The sequence below is a fragment of the Panthera onca genome, chromosome A2 (assembly GCF_046562875.1).
Source record: "Panthera onca isolate mPanOnc1 chromosome A2, mPanOnc1 haplotype 2, whole genome shotgun sequence".
Lineage (NCBI taxonomy): Eukaryota > Metazoa > Chordata > Mammalia > Carnivora > Felidae > Panthera > Panthera onca.
This window is the reverse complement of record NC_138340.1, coordinates 135,865,200-135,882,524: the sequence shown is the minus strand read 5'-3', so window position 1 is coordinate 135,882,524 and position 17,325 is coordinate 135,865,200. Positions and strand designations below refer to the sequence as shown.

The window sequence follows — 17,325 nt, the reverse complement described above, 5'->3', positions numbered from 1 at the left end:
GTTCACCGCCGGCTCGGTGGGGACCGTGCCGGGAGAATCACCTACCGGGCTTTTGATTTCACCTCGTCGGGGCTTTGGTTGCCCCTTCTGCGCCTTGGGTCCCCTTTCTGCGCCTCGGGTCCTACCCCGGGCTGGGCGCGCGTGCCCATTCTCCGTACCTCCACGAGCTGACTGCGGGCAGCCGGGCGCGGGGCCGCGGGGCGGGGACCAGGCGGCGGCGGGCGGCGCTCCGGCGCGCAGCGGGTTAAGGCGGCGGGGGCGGTGGCGAGGGGAGGAGGGAGCGCGCCGGCGGCGGCGGCCCGGCTGCGAGCGCCCGCGTCCTCGGACCGCAGCGGGTTAAGCGCCGCCCGTGCGGAGAGGGCTGAACCCGCAGCCGCCGCTCCGAGCTCGCATTCGGATCCGCTAGAGCAGGAAGATGGCGACGGACGGCGCGAGCTGCGAGCCCGATTTTTCCCGCGCCCCGGAGGACGCGGCGGGGGCCACGGCGGAGGCGGCGGTAACCGAGGTCCCCGGGTGGGCGCGGGGAGGGTGTAGACGCGGGCCAGGGCTCCGGCTGCACCGGGCTTGCCCCCCTGGGGCGCTCCGCAAGCCCCGGCTCCCCGGGGTGCCCCCTCCCCACGGTGCTTCACGGCCGGAGCCCGGGTCGAGACGGGTGAGGCGGCTGCCTGGGCTCAGGATCCCTTCTTGTCCTTTTCCTGCCCTGCGGGAAGCAGTCCCAGTCCGCTCGGTTCTCGGGGCTCCCTGCGTGCGTCCTGAGCGACCCCTACGCCCACTCCCTCGGCTGCGGCGGGGTTTGGCCAGGGGCGGGGGCTGGGGTGTGTTTGTAAGCGAACTTGACCCCCATTGTTCGCCTCCCTCTGTGCGCGTGATTGAGGGCTCGTGTCTCGGGGCTGCCTGGCATCTCTCAGCGGACCCCGGAAGGCGGCTAGGGGGAGACGGGTCATCGCCAGGCAGGTGTGGGGATGCCCATTGTGTGTGTGTGTTCCTGTGCCTGAGGCCCCTTGAGAGAGGTTCGGTGCCCGGCTGTGGGCGCTGCTGCCCCCCGCTGCGCGTCGGAGCTTTGGGTTCTAGCTGCCTGCTGCCCCGCCACTTGGTGAGGGGTGGGAAGGTGTCCTCGTTCTTCCCAAGAAGATGTGCAAGGTGGAGGGCAAGGTGCAGATTTAGCACCTAAGTGGCAACACATTGTTCTTCGCTGGGCTCTGGAAGCCGAATGAGCTTCCATCCATCGCCGGCCCCACTTTCGGCCCCGGAATATCCCCGTGCACAGACTGAATGGTGGTTTCCAGCCCGTACCTTGGGGGAGGGCTGGACCCACGTTTCCTGGGTGGAAACGTTTTGGGCGTTGAGAAGCAGCTGCAGGAGCTGCAGGGAGCTGCAAAGAAAGGCAGCCCTTGGGAGCGCCTCCCACCCTTGGCGCGATCCCGCTGCCCTAGCCGGAGATTTCGGGTGGGATAGAGCGAGAGGAGAGCATGGAGGCCCCTCAGTTCTTTCCTAAGCAGAGTCGGTGCACGAGCAGCAGAGGGCAGGGCCAGGTGTGAAAAATCTGGGTTGCTTTAACTTCTTCCCTGTTTGGACGTGGGGTTTTCTGGAGGGAGAGAGAGGTGGAAGAAGCTACTTGAGCTGAGACTGGGGAGGAAAAGAGAAACAGGGAGAGGAGGAAAAACGGAGGAGGAGGGCTCCTGATTTCCACTTGTGAAACTTGCAAGTTTTAATTTGAAACTTTTAGGAAAATTGGTTTTTCATTATTTGCTTGGAAAACGTGAATTTAAGATTTCAAACGAAACCTGCTCTCTTGTGATGCAGTGTATCAGTTACCCTTTGTGAAATACAATAAGGAAGCCAGCTCTTAAGACAACACCAGCCTCTCTGGGAAGTTGAAATGATTGGGTACCTTCTACCCCAGGAGATGCTATGGGGAGAGGAGTAGGAGGGAAAAGAAAGAGGTAGGGGTGTGTGTGTTTGTTTCCCAGGAAGGTTGAATTTGTTTAATCGACTTAGAACAGGCTTCTTTCTGTTAACCCTCAGTATTTATTCACCTGACGATTAAACCAAACACAAACATCTGATTTATGGTCTGTAGCTGTTCTGTAGTTTTATTGGGTTAGATTGCAAACAGAATCTTGGACACCAGACAGATTTTTGTGTTAAGGTCAGTGTTCCCTTTCTGCTGTTTAAAATTTTCAGGAGTCTGATTTTTCATTGTGGATAGGTGGGGATTTTATAATTTCACCATGTTTAATGGTAATAGCCATGAAAAATCTGTGAAAGTAAAACTTGTTATTTTTATAGAATCCTTTAGAAATGCAATAAGGATGCTTAATCTAATAGTGGTTTGTTGTTTTTTTTTTAATAACTTAAGACTTAGTAGTAAAATTCTGATGATGGCTTATTGTAAACTGGGCATTTTACTTTTAATTTAATGAGGTGTGGTCCTCCCAAAGCAGCCACTTGACTTAGACTGATTTTTAAATTAAAGCTAGGTTGAGGAATGATAATTGTCATTTTAACTGCTTCTTATCTAATGGTTAAAAATCAAAGGCATATTTATGCATTTAGGGTTCATGGCAACTGAGAACTTAAATTTTCTTTTTTTCATTTTGGGGAACTTTTTTTTTCATTTTAGAGATTTATTTCATTTCAAATTAGTTTACATATTATGCATTTTTATATGTACATTTGGCAGTCATGAGCCAATGGAGACTCCAAAGCAGTAGGCTATTTTTGAAAGTGAGTGTTTTCACTAAGTTTTGACTATTTAGATTGTTGCTTAGAGACAAGTTTAATTTATAGTTTTCAGCTTAATGTGATTTTCAGTGGAGTGTTTTAAATTTAGTTTGTGATCCTTGTTCTTAGCTGTTTAAATCCTGAAAGCATCCCAAGTGTAAAGCTGGGTAACAGCTACATTATTCAATAGGATCATATTAATAGTCTTTGCTGTGAACCATGCGAGAGACCTGGGTTATTTTCAGTGCTTTAGCCAAATGTGATGACTTTTATAGGCTATATTGCTATTTCTACTCTGAAAATAACTCCTAATGGATAAGGCAGTATGGAAAACAGAAATCTTCCTGCTTTTTTATTGTCACCAAAGAATTTAAGAGTGAAAGGAAAATGGAGGTCTTTTTAATGCTATGTTTGGAAAACTGACCAACATTCTTGTCATTCTGGACTTTTCTGGAGCAGCTAATATGCAAAAAGTAGATATAAATTTTTGTTGTCATGGTGATAGTAACAAGAAAAAAACTTGGACAGTGGTTTTATTAAATGCAAAATAGTAATGTTAAACATATTAACAGCTGGTACCATGGAAATTTTTGTTTTCCAGGTGATAGTATTGAATGTAAACGCAAAGAAAGCACTTTCTTAGCCAATTTTGCTAACCTTTCTTTTGAAAAAATCTATAGTTATATGGCAGCTATAGAAATTGAAAGTTTCATAGCATAATTTTTAAGTAGGGAATAATTCAGATTTAACACATTACCGACCACTCACCAAGATGGTGGCATCATGAGTAACATCTTTGCTGCCTTGAAGTAACACATTCCCATGGTGGAAACTGATAAATACCAAGGAATCAAATCAGACATGATGGTGTCATGAAAGGCACGAATAATTTATATTAGGAGTCTGGGGAAGAAGAGTCATGGAGATGATCCCTAGTGGAAGGACCTGGAAACATTCCACAGAAGGATGGCATTTGAGCTGGGTCTTGAGATGGAAGGAGGACTTGGAAGTGGAAACTGCAGGAAGCTGTATGCCATGTGGCTGGTTCTTAGGATTCTTTGAAAGGTGGCTTGGGGCACATGTGAGGGGCTTTCCAACGCGAGCCTACAGGGCTCAACTTAAGTCTCAACAGTGTGCTTTAGAAAGATAGGTTAGAAGTTGAGGAAATAGATTAAAATATTCCCCCATGATTAGAATATAACTGATGCTTTCAACATGCTGCTTTTCACTTTTTCACTTTTTTTCTTTGTAAATGTGTATTTCTGTTTGTGCCTGTTTTTTGACTTTATCATTGTTGGTATTGTTGTTACATTTCTCGCAGGAGCAGTTTTGTTTAGAGCGAAGCATTTGTCTTCTCTGTGATTGAATCCATGCCTCAGCCTGATTGCCAGTTGGTTCTATTCTCTTGTGTTTCATGTAACTTTATGAGGTGAGAAAATGTTTCACAGACTGAGTACTTACTCAGCCATTTACAAATATCTGCTGTTGATCTTATGGACAGCAAGGCTGTGGCTAGGACAAGCAGCCTCCTTCAAGAAAAGCTGTATGGATTTTGTTTCTAAAAGAAAGCAAAGGTTAAGCACTGTGCCGGGCACATACTTGGTAGGTGTTCACTAATCTTTACTGAAGAAAGAAAATGAACACTCAACAGGAAGCTGTGTTATAATACTTAATTTTGATTGGCTAATTAGGAAATTTACTTTGTGTGTTACTGGATGTCATGAAACTATTGGTCTGAGATTTGTAGTAATTAACATTATAGATGTTACAGAGCTTTTCTTGTTTCTGAAAGATGACCCTGATTCTCTGAGTTTTTTTTTGTTGTTGTTCTTTCCGATTTTTATTTGTATATTGTCTCTTTCCAAACTGCTTTTCTCAGTGACATTTCAGATATTTCACAGGTATATATTTTTTTTAATTTAATATCCAACACTGTTAGTTTTCCCTTTAGATTCTGTCTTCAGAATAATGGTTGAGATGGTAACTGCATCCCTCCCATCCTGAATTCTTTCTATAATAGAGTCAAGGTCAAATCACCCACTGGGGTTTTGGAGGGAACTGATGATTGAGGGGGGTCAAGGCAGAAATGGAAGGAAGTTTGGAAACAGGAAAAGGGGAATAAAGGGAAGATTGGGCAGGAAGACAGTTAGGCAAGGCTTTGGAATAGTCTGCAAATGCCCAGAAATCTGGGACTAGAATTCAACTGTAAATGTGCCTGGGAAAGATGGAATAGTTTCTCTTCTTTCTGCCCCCATATACTTTGCCACCTAAGCACATCTGCATGTTGCTTTAGAAAAGACTTTATTTATTTTTTTAATGTTTATTTTTGAGAGAGAGAGAGAGAGGAGTGGGGGGGGGGGGGAAGAGAGAGAAAGGGAGACACAGAATCTGAGCTGTCAACACAGAGCCCGATGTGGGTCTCGAACTCATGCAAGATCATGACGTGATACAAAATAGGATGCTTAACTGACAGAGCCACCCAGACACCCCTATTTGTTTATTAAAAAAAAACAATTTTTTTAATGTTTGTTTATTTTTGAGAGAGAGAGAGTGCGTGCATGCAAGTGGGGGAGGAGCAGAGAGAGAGGGAGACACAAAATGTGAAGCAGGCTCCAGGCTCTGAGCTGTCAGCACAGAGCTTGATGTGGGCTGGGACCCACAGACTTCGAGATCATGATCTGAGCCGAAGTTGGATGCTTAATGGACTGAGCCACCCAAGTGCCCCTATTTATTTTTTAAAGTTTATTTTGAGAGAGAGAGAATGAGAGCGAGAGCAGGGGAGAGGGAGAGAGAGGGGGAGTGAGAGAATCCCAAGCAGTCTCCACACTGTCAGCACAGAGCCCAAGGCGAGGTTCAATCTCATGAACTGAACCCTGAGATCATGATCTGAGCTGCAATCAAGAGTGGGATGCTAATTGACTAATAAACCACCCAGGTTCCCCTAGATAGGACTTTATTTGAATGTATTCAATTGTATTGTTCTCTATTGGCACTCCTTTGCCAGATTTGTTATAACATAAAAAAGGAAGCTTGTCTTTTTTCTTAGATGTCAGGTAAAGAAAAAAAAAATGGAGAACAAGTACAAGAAAGGTGATAATGACATTAAAGTCAAAGAATTTTTTAAAAATTGTTAATCTTTTTTAAGTAACTTGTACAAAAATAAATCATATTAATGCTGTGTACAATATGATGCAATATGCAATGTAGAATATACATGATTTGGTTTTGACATTTTTGTATTTCATTGAAGAGGCAAAAAGATGATTCCAAAGGCCTGTGTTCTTCCACAGAAGGGCTCTGTAACTGTAAGAATGTCATTTAGCAGTCTGTGTCTCAGCCTCTTCATTTGAAAATCAGCATGCTGCCATTTGCCACCTACAGATAATCAAGATGATATTCTTCAATGCATTATCAGCTTCTTAAGGGACAGTTATTGGATCTGGATGCTAGTTCGCATGTGGAGAAGTGCTATGTAGGGCTGATGGAACATTGAAAAGCTGAGTTAGAATGGAAATAGACACTTGTTTTATCTGAGATGTGGTTGGTTCCTTCCTTCCTTCCTTCCCCCCAAAGAGGAAATGGAGACTGAGAGATCTGAAAGGAGGGAAAGGGAGGTGGCTATGCTTAATTATTAGAGGTTGTCACCCCTGACCGAGCCACTTTTCTGCTTTTCATTCCAGTTTTCTTCTACTTAAAATTGGTTATATCCATTGCCAGGTTTCCTTCCTGTCATTCTATTTACTTGTCAGTTTTACCTCCTTCCAGTATACTCAGATGTTTGTCTTGCAGGAAAGACCTCAGGCAGTGTGGTTGATTTGAGGTGCAAGGCCATGGAGAGCTGGCCCCAAGTTGCTTTAAAGCCACATAGCCAAGTTGCCCTAGTTTAGATTATTCTAATTGATTTTTGAAACAATGAATGAAAACGATTGACCAGTTAGTTGGCCTTAGAGTAGGCCATAACATTGTATCTTATTATTTACACGTGATTTACCTGCTTTGTGTTTGTATACTGAGTGAAATAGGCATTTTCTACCAAAAGTGGGTGGGCATACACGTTAGGTAACGTCATGTGAGGATGCAATATATTCTTGCTGTTTTGAGATTTCTAGTGGGGATGAGAAAATAGAGCATCAGGATAGATGAGTAAGTTTAATATGAGGAAATGCACAAGGCAGGATGCGATTACTTGACTGGTGAAGTTATAGTGCAGACTGTAAGACTGTAGGGAAAGAGAGATTTCTGGAGTCTGTAGAGTCTGTAAAGACCTATGGAAGTGGGATTTGAGCTAGGTCCTCAAGAAAGATAGGATTCCGATGAATTAGAAGACAAAGGATTGGGAAAAACAAAATTAAAGGTATGCAAACTTTATTAGTAACATTCTTTCCTCCCTATAGAGGGAAACCAGGAGAAATAATCTCAAAGCAAGATGTAATGTCAGAGACTTGAAATAATTTTAGAGCAGGAAAATGTACTTCTCATCATGAAAATCCATATAATTAGCTGAATTCACATTTAATATTGTAAATGTTCTGTGTACCTGGAAAAAGTTGGATTTTTTTCATGTAACTGATCTAGTCTTCAGATTTTTATTTTCTCCTTGAAATTTCAATATGAATTTCATTGTTTTCCCCTTATTTATGCCTCTTATTCATCCCCAACCCATAAATCTTGCTTACATAAAAAGTTCTAAATGCACCTTATTAATTAATTAGCATTCTGTATTAGACTGGGAAGGAAATTACAATTACATTGTAACTTCAGAGCAAAGTGGAAAAATCAGTTGACCTCAAATTTTTCTCAAAGTCTTCGTGGAATGACCTAAAAATTTCCTCAGTGTAGTAATCCAGTTACCCTGATGGTCTGTCAAATCAGGACATTTGGAACCTGGGGGAGACTCTAGAGATCACTTAGTACAACATTCTTATTTTACCACTGAGAAAACAGATCCAAACAGATGAAATTAAGTCCTTCTAACCCATTGGCTTTCTGAGATATCTCACCTCCTTCCCATGTGGTAAATTCATTGATCCACATGTAGGGTAGGTGGCCCACTAGATTTGAAACTGGAGAAGATGCTCTTGATGTTTGTGGGAAGTGCCAGAGAACATGGCTGGTTTTGTGTTTGGTAACTAGATAGTCACCATAACTGGTAAGTTTGGGCAAAGATCTGAAGGGCACATTAAGCCACTGTTGCCTAAAGTCTCTTTTAAATGCTTTTTGGCAGCCATCAATGTTCTGACTCCATTAATTCTGAAAGGATATGGATAAGGATCTCCTGGCCCTAATTGGCTGTGACTGTTGAAATTCCCTACATAAACCCCAGTATTTTAGAGGTGAGGGTGTGGAGTGGTACTGAGGGAAACTGGTATTGGCCTATGTTCAGTTCTGGCAATTGAAGAAGACTTTACTCAGCCAGGTTCTATTTTGTCTACTCCCTCCCACTCTCTCTCAGCCTGTATAAGAAAATCTGGAAGAACGCCCTCCCCACGCCCACCCCAGACCTTGTTGAATACTGCTGTGTTGAACAGTAAGAGTTTGGGGTTTTGTCTTCTCTTTCAGCTTATGTATTTATGTCCCAAAGAAGGCCCTCTCTTTGTTCGATGACCAGACTTTGGATTAGTTGAAGCTGCCTATGCCAGATTTTTAAAACTAGGTGTTAAGAAGCACTTTTCCTGGAGTCCTTTTCCTGGCAAACATCAAACATGACAGACAGGGGTGGCCTGTAGAATTGAAATCTAGCTGTTTTTTTTTTTTTTCTTCTTTCTTTCTTTTGAATGCCTTGCTATCACTTAAAAATGAGATCTGGATTTTTCTTTAATTAGGAAAGCAAGTACAGTAATAAAAAAGCTTAGTGTGAACATGTCTGCTGTGATTTTTTTTTTTTTTTTTTTTTTTTTTTTTTTTTGGTGGGAGAGTGGGGCTGTCATGTTTTCATGGATTCCCTGATAGAGATTCTAATTTTTTTATGTAAGTGGTGGCATTTATGTCTACTCTGTCTTCTATCTTTTTTTGGAAAATTAGGTTATCAAGTTAGTTTGTCTTTTTTTTTTTTTTTTTTTTTTTTTTTTTTTTTTTTTAAATTTTTTTTTCAATGTTTTTTATTTATTTTTGGGACAGAGAGAGACAGAGCATGAAAGGGGGAGGGGCAGAGAGAGAGGGAGACACAGAATCGGAAACAGGCTCCAGGCTCTGAGCCATCAGCCCAGAGCCCGACGCGGGGCTCGAACTCACGGACCGCGAGATCGTGACCTGGCTGAAGTCGGAGGCTTAACCGACTGCGCCACCCAGGCGCCCCAGTTTGTCTTTTAAAATATAAAATCTATCAAAAAAATGGGAAGCTTGGAGGTGTTCCTGTATCTCCAAACTTATCCAGTTGTACCTATATATGTACAGCATTTTGTATGTCAATCATGGCTCAAAGTGGTTTAAGAAATAAAAGATTCAGAATAATTATTTTGTTCTTAAGCCAAAAAACATTAACAATTTTTCTATATCTAATTACTATGGTACCACACATGCATCAAGTCCGGTAGATGCTACTTCATGTGTAACTTAACAGACTTCTTTCTTAGGATTTTTGCTTTGGGGCTTCTTAAATTTCTAACAGTACTAAGGTGCTTTGAATTTATTTGTAAAATAAAGGACTTCTAATATGATTTCATATACTTTTTTTTTATTATGCTGTTATACCAGAATAGTGGATGAAAATGTTAAGCCCTGGAGAATGACGATTTGAAAATATTATTAGAATATTCTTGAAGGCCAGGAAGTAATAGCATCTTTAGTGAGGACCCAAGGGTGAGAGGTATGGGGAGAGAGTAGCAGGCAGGCAGACAAACTATGTATTTAAAATAGTGCATCACTTAATACATTGTGATGGGAAACAGATTTTTTTTTTTTTTAACATTCTGTGTAACCTAATCAATGGTTTAGCAAGAACCCTCATAGCAGTGATTTTTTACCTTAACAAATTTCCCTTTTAATTGATGGTGACATATTAAAAAAACAGAAGTGTTGGTTGCAGGTCACATGTAATGTTGATGATGATGGAACCAGAGCAAGCTCTCCTGACTCTAATATGAATCAGAATCTTGGCAATGTCTTTCATAATTTATTAGTATTTAAAGTGGAGTGCTTTGCTTGTGAAGCTTCGGGGAAACAAGGACAATAAAATATACAATTAATTAAAACCTTTAGAACAACCAGCAGAAGCATTAATAAAACATTACCCTCTAAAGCACATAAGAATTGCAGCTCACCCTTCCATCTCAGTGGGAAAAGAGTCTTTCATCATAGTCAATAAACTGAGTTTATCGGACTTAGGCTGGTTGATTTTCAAAGCAATGGGGTTGTTGCCAACAGCCTACTCCTCTCTACATAAAATATCTGGGTGCCCTCAGCCTGGATAGTAACAATTACCACTTTTATTTAGCACTTACTCTGTTTATGTGTTCTTGTTTCATGCTCACAAGAACGTCATAGGGTAGATGTTAGGATTTCTATTCCGTAGATGAGAAAAGAGATCAGGTAAGATACAGAAATGCCTCACCAAGTGTGGTCCATGGACCGGCAGCAATGGGAACTTGTTACAAAGGCACATTCAAGGCCCTGCTGCAGACCTGTATCAGTCTGTTAACAAGGTCTCCAGGTGATTCTTAGGCACGCTTGCCTTTGAGAACAACTGTGTTTTAAGACCTATGTGATGCCACATGTAGTGGGAGCAGAAATTGAGCCCTAGTATATTAGATTTTACCGTTGACAGGGAATGTCTCTTAAGCTAACTTCCTAAGCAAGGGCATCCTAGAAATAACACATCCTTTAGGCTTACTGTAGTCTTCTTTTCTCTTCTTCCATCCTGAGCCCCTGGCTTTCCAAATAACTGCTCTAATATATGTGCAAAAAGAAACCATTTTAAGAGAAAGGCCCTTTTAAAATCTTTCTTTGGACAACCAGCTACCTCTGGTCTCTTTAACATTTATACTATTATTATCTTCTTCTAGAAGGTTTCTTTGAAACTGAGAAGTAGCCAGTTCTGGTTATGCCTGTTCGAAAGCCCGTGGAATCATTTATGGGCTTGCCATGTTTGCTTCTGTGTCATCACAAGGATAATGAGCGTGTTAAACTGGTTCCTATTAGTTGATTGATAGAATGGCACTATTTTTCATCTTTAGAGTGTTGTCACGGTGCTGGTAAAGTGTGCAGACGGGCACTTAGTTGTAGTTTTGTCATTTCCTGATTGAATGATCTAACTTCTCTGACTTGTGGTTTTCTTAACTGAAAAATAGAGATGCTATCTTACAGATTAGATTTGGTTTTTTGAGAATACTTTGGAAACCTTTGGGTTCTGTGCAAATGTGAAATAATGTTCTGGAATGTTCTGAAGAATGGCTTCTGAGGTTGGGTATTCTGAGGCATTTGGGGATGAACATATGTTCCCCTCCCTCTGATGGTGAGTGGGTTTATCAAATGAGTCCCTGCACAGAAGGGCGCAGTGGACTGTGTGTAGAGGAGCTCAGGCTGTGGATTTGCCCAGGCTGGGCTGTGAGCACGCTAGTTGATCCTAAGGCGGCTGCCCTAAGACCTGCCCATGAAACTTGTTGTGAGGAAAGGGGGCAGAGTTGGAGACAAAAGCATTGGGCATCTGTGGTATAGTAATGGGATTTTAAGAGGTGAGATTGGATGCAGTTACCAGGGAAGGAATGGAGAAGAGACTGTGGAGCTGAAAGGGTGATGGGTGAGGATGTGTCCCCTGGGCCGTGGTGCTGTTACCTTGTGGTGTAGCTGAATCTGTGGAAGGCTCACGTACTCCAGCCCCAGCCTGCTTTGGAATGGCAAAAAGCTACAAGGTATTGCTTAACAAAGCGTTTGGTATTCATACAGCAGGTTCCAGACTCATCTGACCACAGACCCAGTTGACTAAATGTGGGTGGTAGACCAGGCCTCTTCAAAGTACATATGCCTGCCCTGTGTGTGTCTGTAGGTGTTTGGTGGGGAGAGTGGGGTAGCAAAGCCAAGAGCATATTCCTTCTAAAGGGGCTGCTGCAGATTATTGCTCTGTGGGAATGTGGGTCCAGGGTTAACTGATCATCTGAATTTTGAAGAGAAGCCAGAGATCTGGATTTTTTGGTGACATCCTCAGGTTTTTGTTTGTTTGTTTGTTTGTTTGTTTGTTTTTTTAGTGCTGGCTGAGTTAAAAACAAAACCCTTTGTGGCCCAAGTTACACACATCTGTAGGCCAGATTTGGCTGTAGGCTGCCAGCTGGTTACCTCTGCTGCGGAGTGTTCTATAAACATGACCTGTTATTATTGGATGTCCCGGAATTTATAATAACCTCCCAGGAGCCTTTACATTGGGGCCCTTCTAGGAATACATTCTCGTGCTTTCTTTGCTACCCCTGCAACTTCTCCTGGACATACACCAGGCCTGTTTTAATAGAAACTCCAGAGACTTTCAGTTGGTGTTACAGTTTGAAGAGATTTTGAATCCAGGTGTGCAGGCAGGCTGGGAAAATGGATTTCCTTCATGAAGAGATTTGGGCCAGTGGCCTTACAGTTTTTACCTTTCCTCCTAAAAGGCCCGAGCATAGATGATCTGCTACTGAACAGGGCCCCTTGTGCTTCTGGGATTTGCTGAGCCTCTGCGATAAAAACAGTCCATTGCAAACCTTTAAGATGTGTGTATTGTCCTACTAATAGTTTTTTCATTGCTTTTTAAATATTTGTGTTACAGAAAAAAGAGTTTGATGTGGACACCCTCAGTAAATCAGAGCTTCGGATGCTTCTCAGTGTGATGGAGGGGGAGCTGGAGGCCAGAGACCTGGTCATCGAGGCCCTGCGGGTAAGAAGCTCCTAGGGCCGAGTCCCGTTGTTCTATCCTTTTCTTTTTTCAAAGGGCCAGTGGCAAAGCTGCTTCTTCCAGGTTTTGAATCCTGTAGATTTAAAATGTTTCATCTGGTTAAACATGCCCCTCAACCTAAATGCCAACCCCATAATCTTTATAAATCCAAACAATGAAGTCGGATAGTCATTCTAATGGTGGGGACTGAAACTATACTGTTTAGTATGGGGAAGTTGAGACCTAAGCTGTATTGTTTCCTGTGGTTATTTGGTGGTAAGTTTTCAGAAAATTGGAAATTTGATATCTTACGTGTATGTGAGGTGAGGAGGAAAAATTGTGAGAGTCATTCACAAAAGATACTGCTGTTAATTGAGATTTTCCTTTCTTTGTAAATTATAAGTGATTTATTTTCAGAAACTCATGAGTTAAAACTAATATATGTCCCTTAAAAACTACATATACCTTCAAATAGTTTTATTACTTGTTCATCTGATCTAGTAATTTTGAAATTTTCAAAACTCATGAAGAGTTATCTTCTGATATGTTACTTAAATGCCTCAATAACATTTTGTTGCTTTATAAATAATGTTAAACTTTCTTGATGGACAATTTTATAATTGGTTGTTCTTTATCTTATACTTGTTTTGGTATGTTAGTCAAACCTAATTTTTATTCTTTTTTCTTTCATATTGAATACTAAGTATGTAATCAGGTATTTCCTGGCTCTTGGTCATTTGGCCAGGATGGCTATATTTATTATACATGAAGTATGGGTTGGTTTTTTTTTTCACCAAGGAGTATGTCCTCCAACTTTGTCTTAGGGGTTATTTTAACATATGGAAGTCTATGGAAAGTTGAATTGTTGCCCCCCTATGGGCATTAATATAGTGGGGTAAAGAAGTAATAATGGTGGATGGTCAGATATAGTGAAGGTGGGAGTGTTAAGGATCCAGTTGTGTGGGGAAGGGGTGACTACAGTTTATTTTCACAAACTGGAAACCAGTACAGTAAGGATCATCATTATCCCTCAGTCTGATGACAGAGAATGATTGCCCCAGAAAAAATGGGAGTATACTTCTATCATCTTCAAGCCAGTAATGAGTTGAAGGTGTTGCTTTTTGAATGACAAGCTTTGCTAAGTAGACTTGTGTGCAGCTTGGCTGTGAGAGGTATTCATCCTGTTCCACGTTGGAAACATTTGCATTGCTTGCCAATGTATATTTTCTTTATAAATGAACTTCGTGGGAGAAATGCTAAGGCAGCACATCGCTAACATGTATTACATTCAGCCCAAGGAGAGAACAAAGGTTACCTGTGAGGCCACTAGTGTAGTCTCTTGGACCAAATACATAGGAAGGCTCCAGTTCTACCTTAGGTATTTTTCTGTCGCTCTCTATTAACCTGTGAAAGACATCAGCTACCGTGGTATTTCTCACTGCTCGCACAAATGTTGAGAGTTCAGCAGAGTCTGTGTTTTTATGTATCACCTTAGCAACCATATTTATTTCTCTTTTTAACTTAATTGCAATACTTTTAAACATAAGAGTAGAAGTAAAGGCTTGCTAATGATCAGGGCTTGCCAAACAAAGTTTCTCATAGAATCAAGGAATGTTGGAGTTGCAAGGAGCCTTTTATTACATATTCTAGGTTAGTGGTTTGCATCCCTCCAAACCTAGAGACGTTTTTTTGTTTTGTTTTGTTTTAGTTTTTTTAAATGTTTATTTATTTTTAAGAGACAGAGTGTGAGCAGGGGAGGAGCAGAGAGAGAGGGAGACACAGAATAGAAGGAGACTCCAGGCTCCCAACTGTCAGCCCAGAGCCCAGCGCGGGGCTCAAACTTAGTGACCGAGAGATCATGACTTTAGCCAAGGTTGGACGCTTAACTGACTGAGCCATCCAGGCACCACCCCCCCTTTTTTAAATAAAATGTTTTGTATTACTCTTTCACTATCCTGCAATGAAATACATGGATAAATGCATATGTAAGTAGGTTATGTTAAAAATAGCCAATACACTCCTCTAATTGTGATATAAAGTAACAGGGACGTAATTTATAACAAATTACAAATTTCAGTCTATAAATACTGAGGCACATGAGTGGCAGGTTTGTACCTACTCACAGCATTGCAATCACTGCAAAAGAATCCTGGCCCAGGTACGCTGCATTGGGATCGGATACAGTGAGTGGATGTGCCATGCATGAGGCGATGTTTTTCTGAAATGGTGAACGACTTGGTAAAGTTCCAAACAGAAGTGCACATTTAAATGGGAGTTGAGTCCCTGGAAAATTCAGTGTTTGTTAAAATGAAATTAAAACAACTTGTTTATATGTAAAAAGGAGTTACTGTTTAGCTCAGGTCGTCCTACTGAACTGAAGGTTCTAATGAAAGGAATGGTTAGAGCGACCCATGAAAGTTCAAGGGGACCCTGGAGACAGTTGTGGGATGTGTGGCGGACCCCTAGCCCTGCCCCCTAAGTGCCTGTCCCTGTGAAAACAAAATGTTCTGCCTATTTCCAAATCATCTCCTAGGGTGCTGCCCCCGTGGAGAAGCCCTAACTGACACAGGTCTCCTTTGGTCATAGATCAAACAAAAAGGAAGCGCAGAGAGATTGCGATTTACCTCAGGTAGAAAAGGTGGCATCCGTGAACTTGGTGTGTTTGGAGATTCGGAAAGCTTTTTGTCATTTTTTTAAATTTGAGAATTGTGATTGATTTTAAATAATTATGTTTTTAAGAGTAGATGATCCCAGGGCACCTGGGTGGCTCAGTCGGTTAAGCGGCCAACTTCGGCTCAGGTCATGATCTCACAGCCCGTGAGTTCGAGCCCCGCGTCGGGCTCTGTGCTGACAGCTCAGAGCCTGGAGCCTGTTTCAGATTCTGTGTCTCCCTCTCTCTCTCTGACCCTCCCCCGTTCATGCTCTGTCTCTCTCTGTCTCAAAAACAAATAAATGTTAAAAAAAAAAATTTAAGAGTAGATGATCCCATTTTCATATAACTGTCATAGCTGTCATAGACTCACTGTGGTCATATACTGATTGTTCCCTTGGGCACATTCACAGGCACTAGTGAAACTGGGGAAATATTTACTTGGGTCCAGATGTGTCATTTAGTTGTCTTTTGCTTTTAGTAAATTATAAATTAGCAACTCACTGAGAAATTGGGAAGGAGAGAGATTGTGAAACTTTTAAATTTCGTATTATGAGGTAAACTTATTCCTGAATTAAAATTCAAAAATCTACTCTATCAGTAATCAGTATGTTCCTATTCAATTGGGAGAGAAGTAAACCTTCTTTTAAAAAATGTCAAAAGTAATAGGGGCACCTGGGTGGCTCAGTCAGTTAAACATCCAACTTCAGCTCAGGTCATGATCTCGCAGTTCGTGAGTTCAAACCCCGCGTCAGGCTCTGTGCTTACAGCTCAGAGCCTGGAGCCTGCCTCAGATTCTGTGTCTCCCTCTCTCTTTGCCCTTCCCCCACTCACACTCTGTCTGTCTCTCTCTCAAAGATTAAAAAAATTTTTTTTTAATGTCAAAAGTAATAATTCTCTGAAAGTAGGAAATATTTTTAACTTAATATGTAAATTGTGATGTTTTTCAGATATAAAGATTCATACCATGAAATTTGTACCATGAAAAAATTTAGAAATGATTCTGTTTTGAGGCATTCAAATTCTTTAGAATTTTAGAATCTTTCAAAAGATATTTCAGACCCAGATTTTTTACTTTTTTAATCATGCTCTCCTCATGTTTTTGATTTTCAAGTTATCATAAAAAATTGCATAGATCATCGGATTAATGGCCATAGACTTCTCAGAACAATGCACAAATATGATTTTGGGGAGAAGTTGTTAAAAAATTACAATATATATCTTGATATTTTTACTGATTTCCTCTTTAAGGTAAAAATATTTCCCAGTAAAAGTCCATGGCTTTATAGCAGATGTGATATTCAAGACATTAATTTTTATTATGGGGGTTATATTTTAAAAAGTGAAATATTGATGGAAAATATGAACTGCTTAACATATATATATGTTGCAGTTGCATAAGAAATATTTTATCAATGATTCCCCCTCATCCACACAAAGTAGGAATAAATCATTGACTAAATACATATGCCAAATGAAGTCTAGAGGAAAATACTGTGAGGTTTGAGAATGTACTCAAGGAGAAGCAGGTACATATTTTCTGAAACCACAATAGATACAGAGGCTTTTGAATTAAATTTAATTGAATATTAACAATTTGAATATATAACCTATTAAGAAATCATCTATTTGATGCTAATTGTTTAGTTTGTGGAATCTTCTGGCCTTCACTTATTTTCCCTCTCACTACTAGAATTTTTATCAGTACCTTAATCAAAGGGGAACAAAGGTGAGAAGATGAAAATGCTATAATTTTAATGTTTTTGGAGTCAAAATTGTCTTTTAGCCTACATTTTACAGAGTCCAGCTTGCTGCCATTAGCATGAGTTTACATGAACAGTACCTCACTGAAACAATGATTTCCCTGGGCAATCAGATCTAGGTTTCTTGTGTGCCTTCTTTTTCCTTTTAGATTGGATAAATGAGAATTAACAGTATTATAGACATGGCATTTCTTCCTGGTAAGCTATAATCACTATAAAGTGACTATATAATACAGATTTTTGAGTATTATTTGCACTGAAACTTTAAAAAATTACCATCTTAACATTTCTTCAGATAAAATGTATTTATAGTGGTTGTATCATAGGGGATATCAAATTGTAGAATTGCCATG

The 17,325-nt window shown here is 41.1% G+C and overlaps 1 protein-coding gene across 4 annotated transcripts in view; it reads left to right on the top strand.

Annotated features, from left to right (window-relative positions):
- The first annotated feature begins 270 nt into the window (after window positions 1-270).
- The window catches only part of CTTNBP2 (cortactin binding protein 2), a 147,749-nt gene continuing 130,694 nt past the window's right edge, over window positions 271-17,325 (top strand). Inside the window, exons 1-2 of one of the 4 annotated variants that reach the window (XM_078440147.2) lie at window positions 271-496; window positions 12,455-12,562. In XM_078440147.2, coding sequence (XP_078296273.2) covers window positions 416-496; window positions 12,455-12,562 — 189 coding nt within the window. In that variant the 5' untranslated portion in view covers window positions 271-415. Of the gene's footprint in view, window positions 497-875; window positions 955-12,453; window positions 12,563-17,325 lie in introns of those variants that run through there. The other 3 variants (XM_078440131.2, XM_078440142.2, XM_078440145.2) reach the window with 3 other exon arrangements.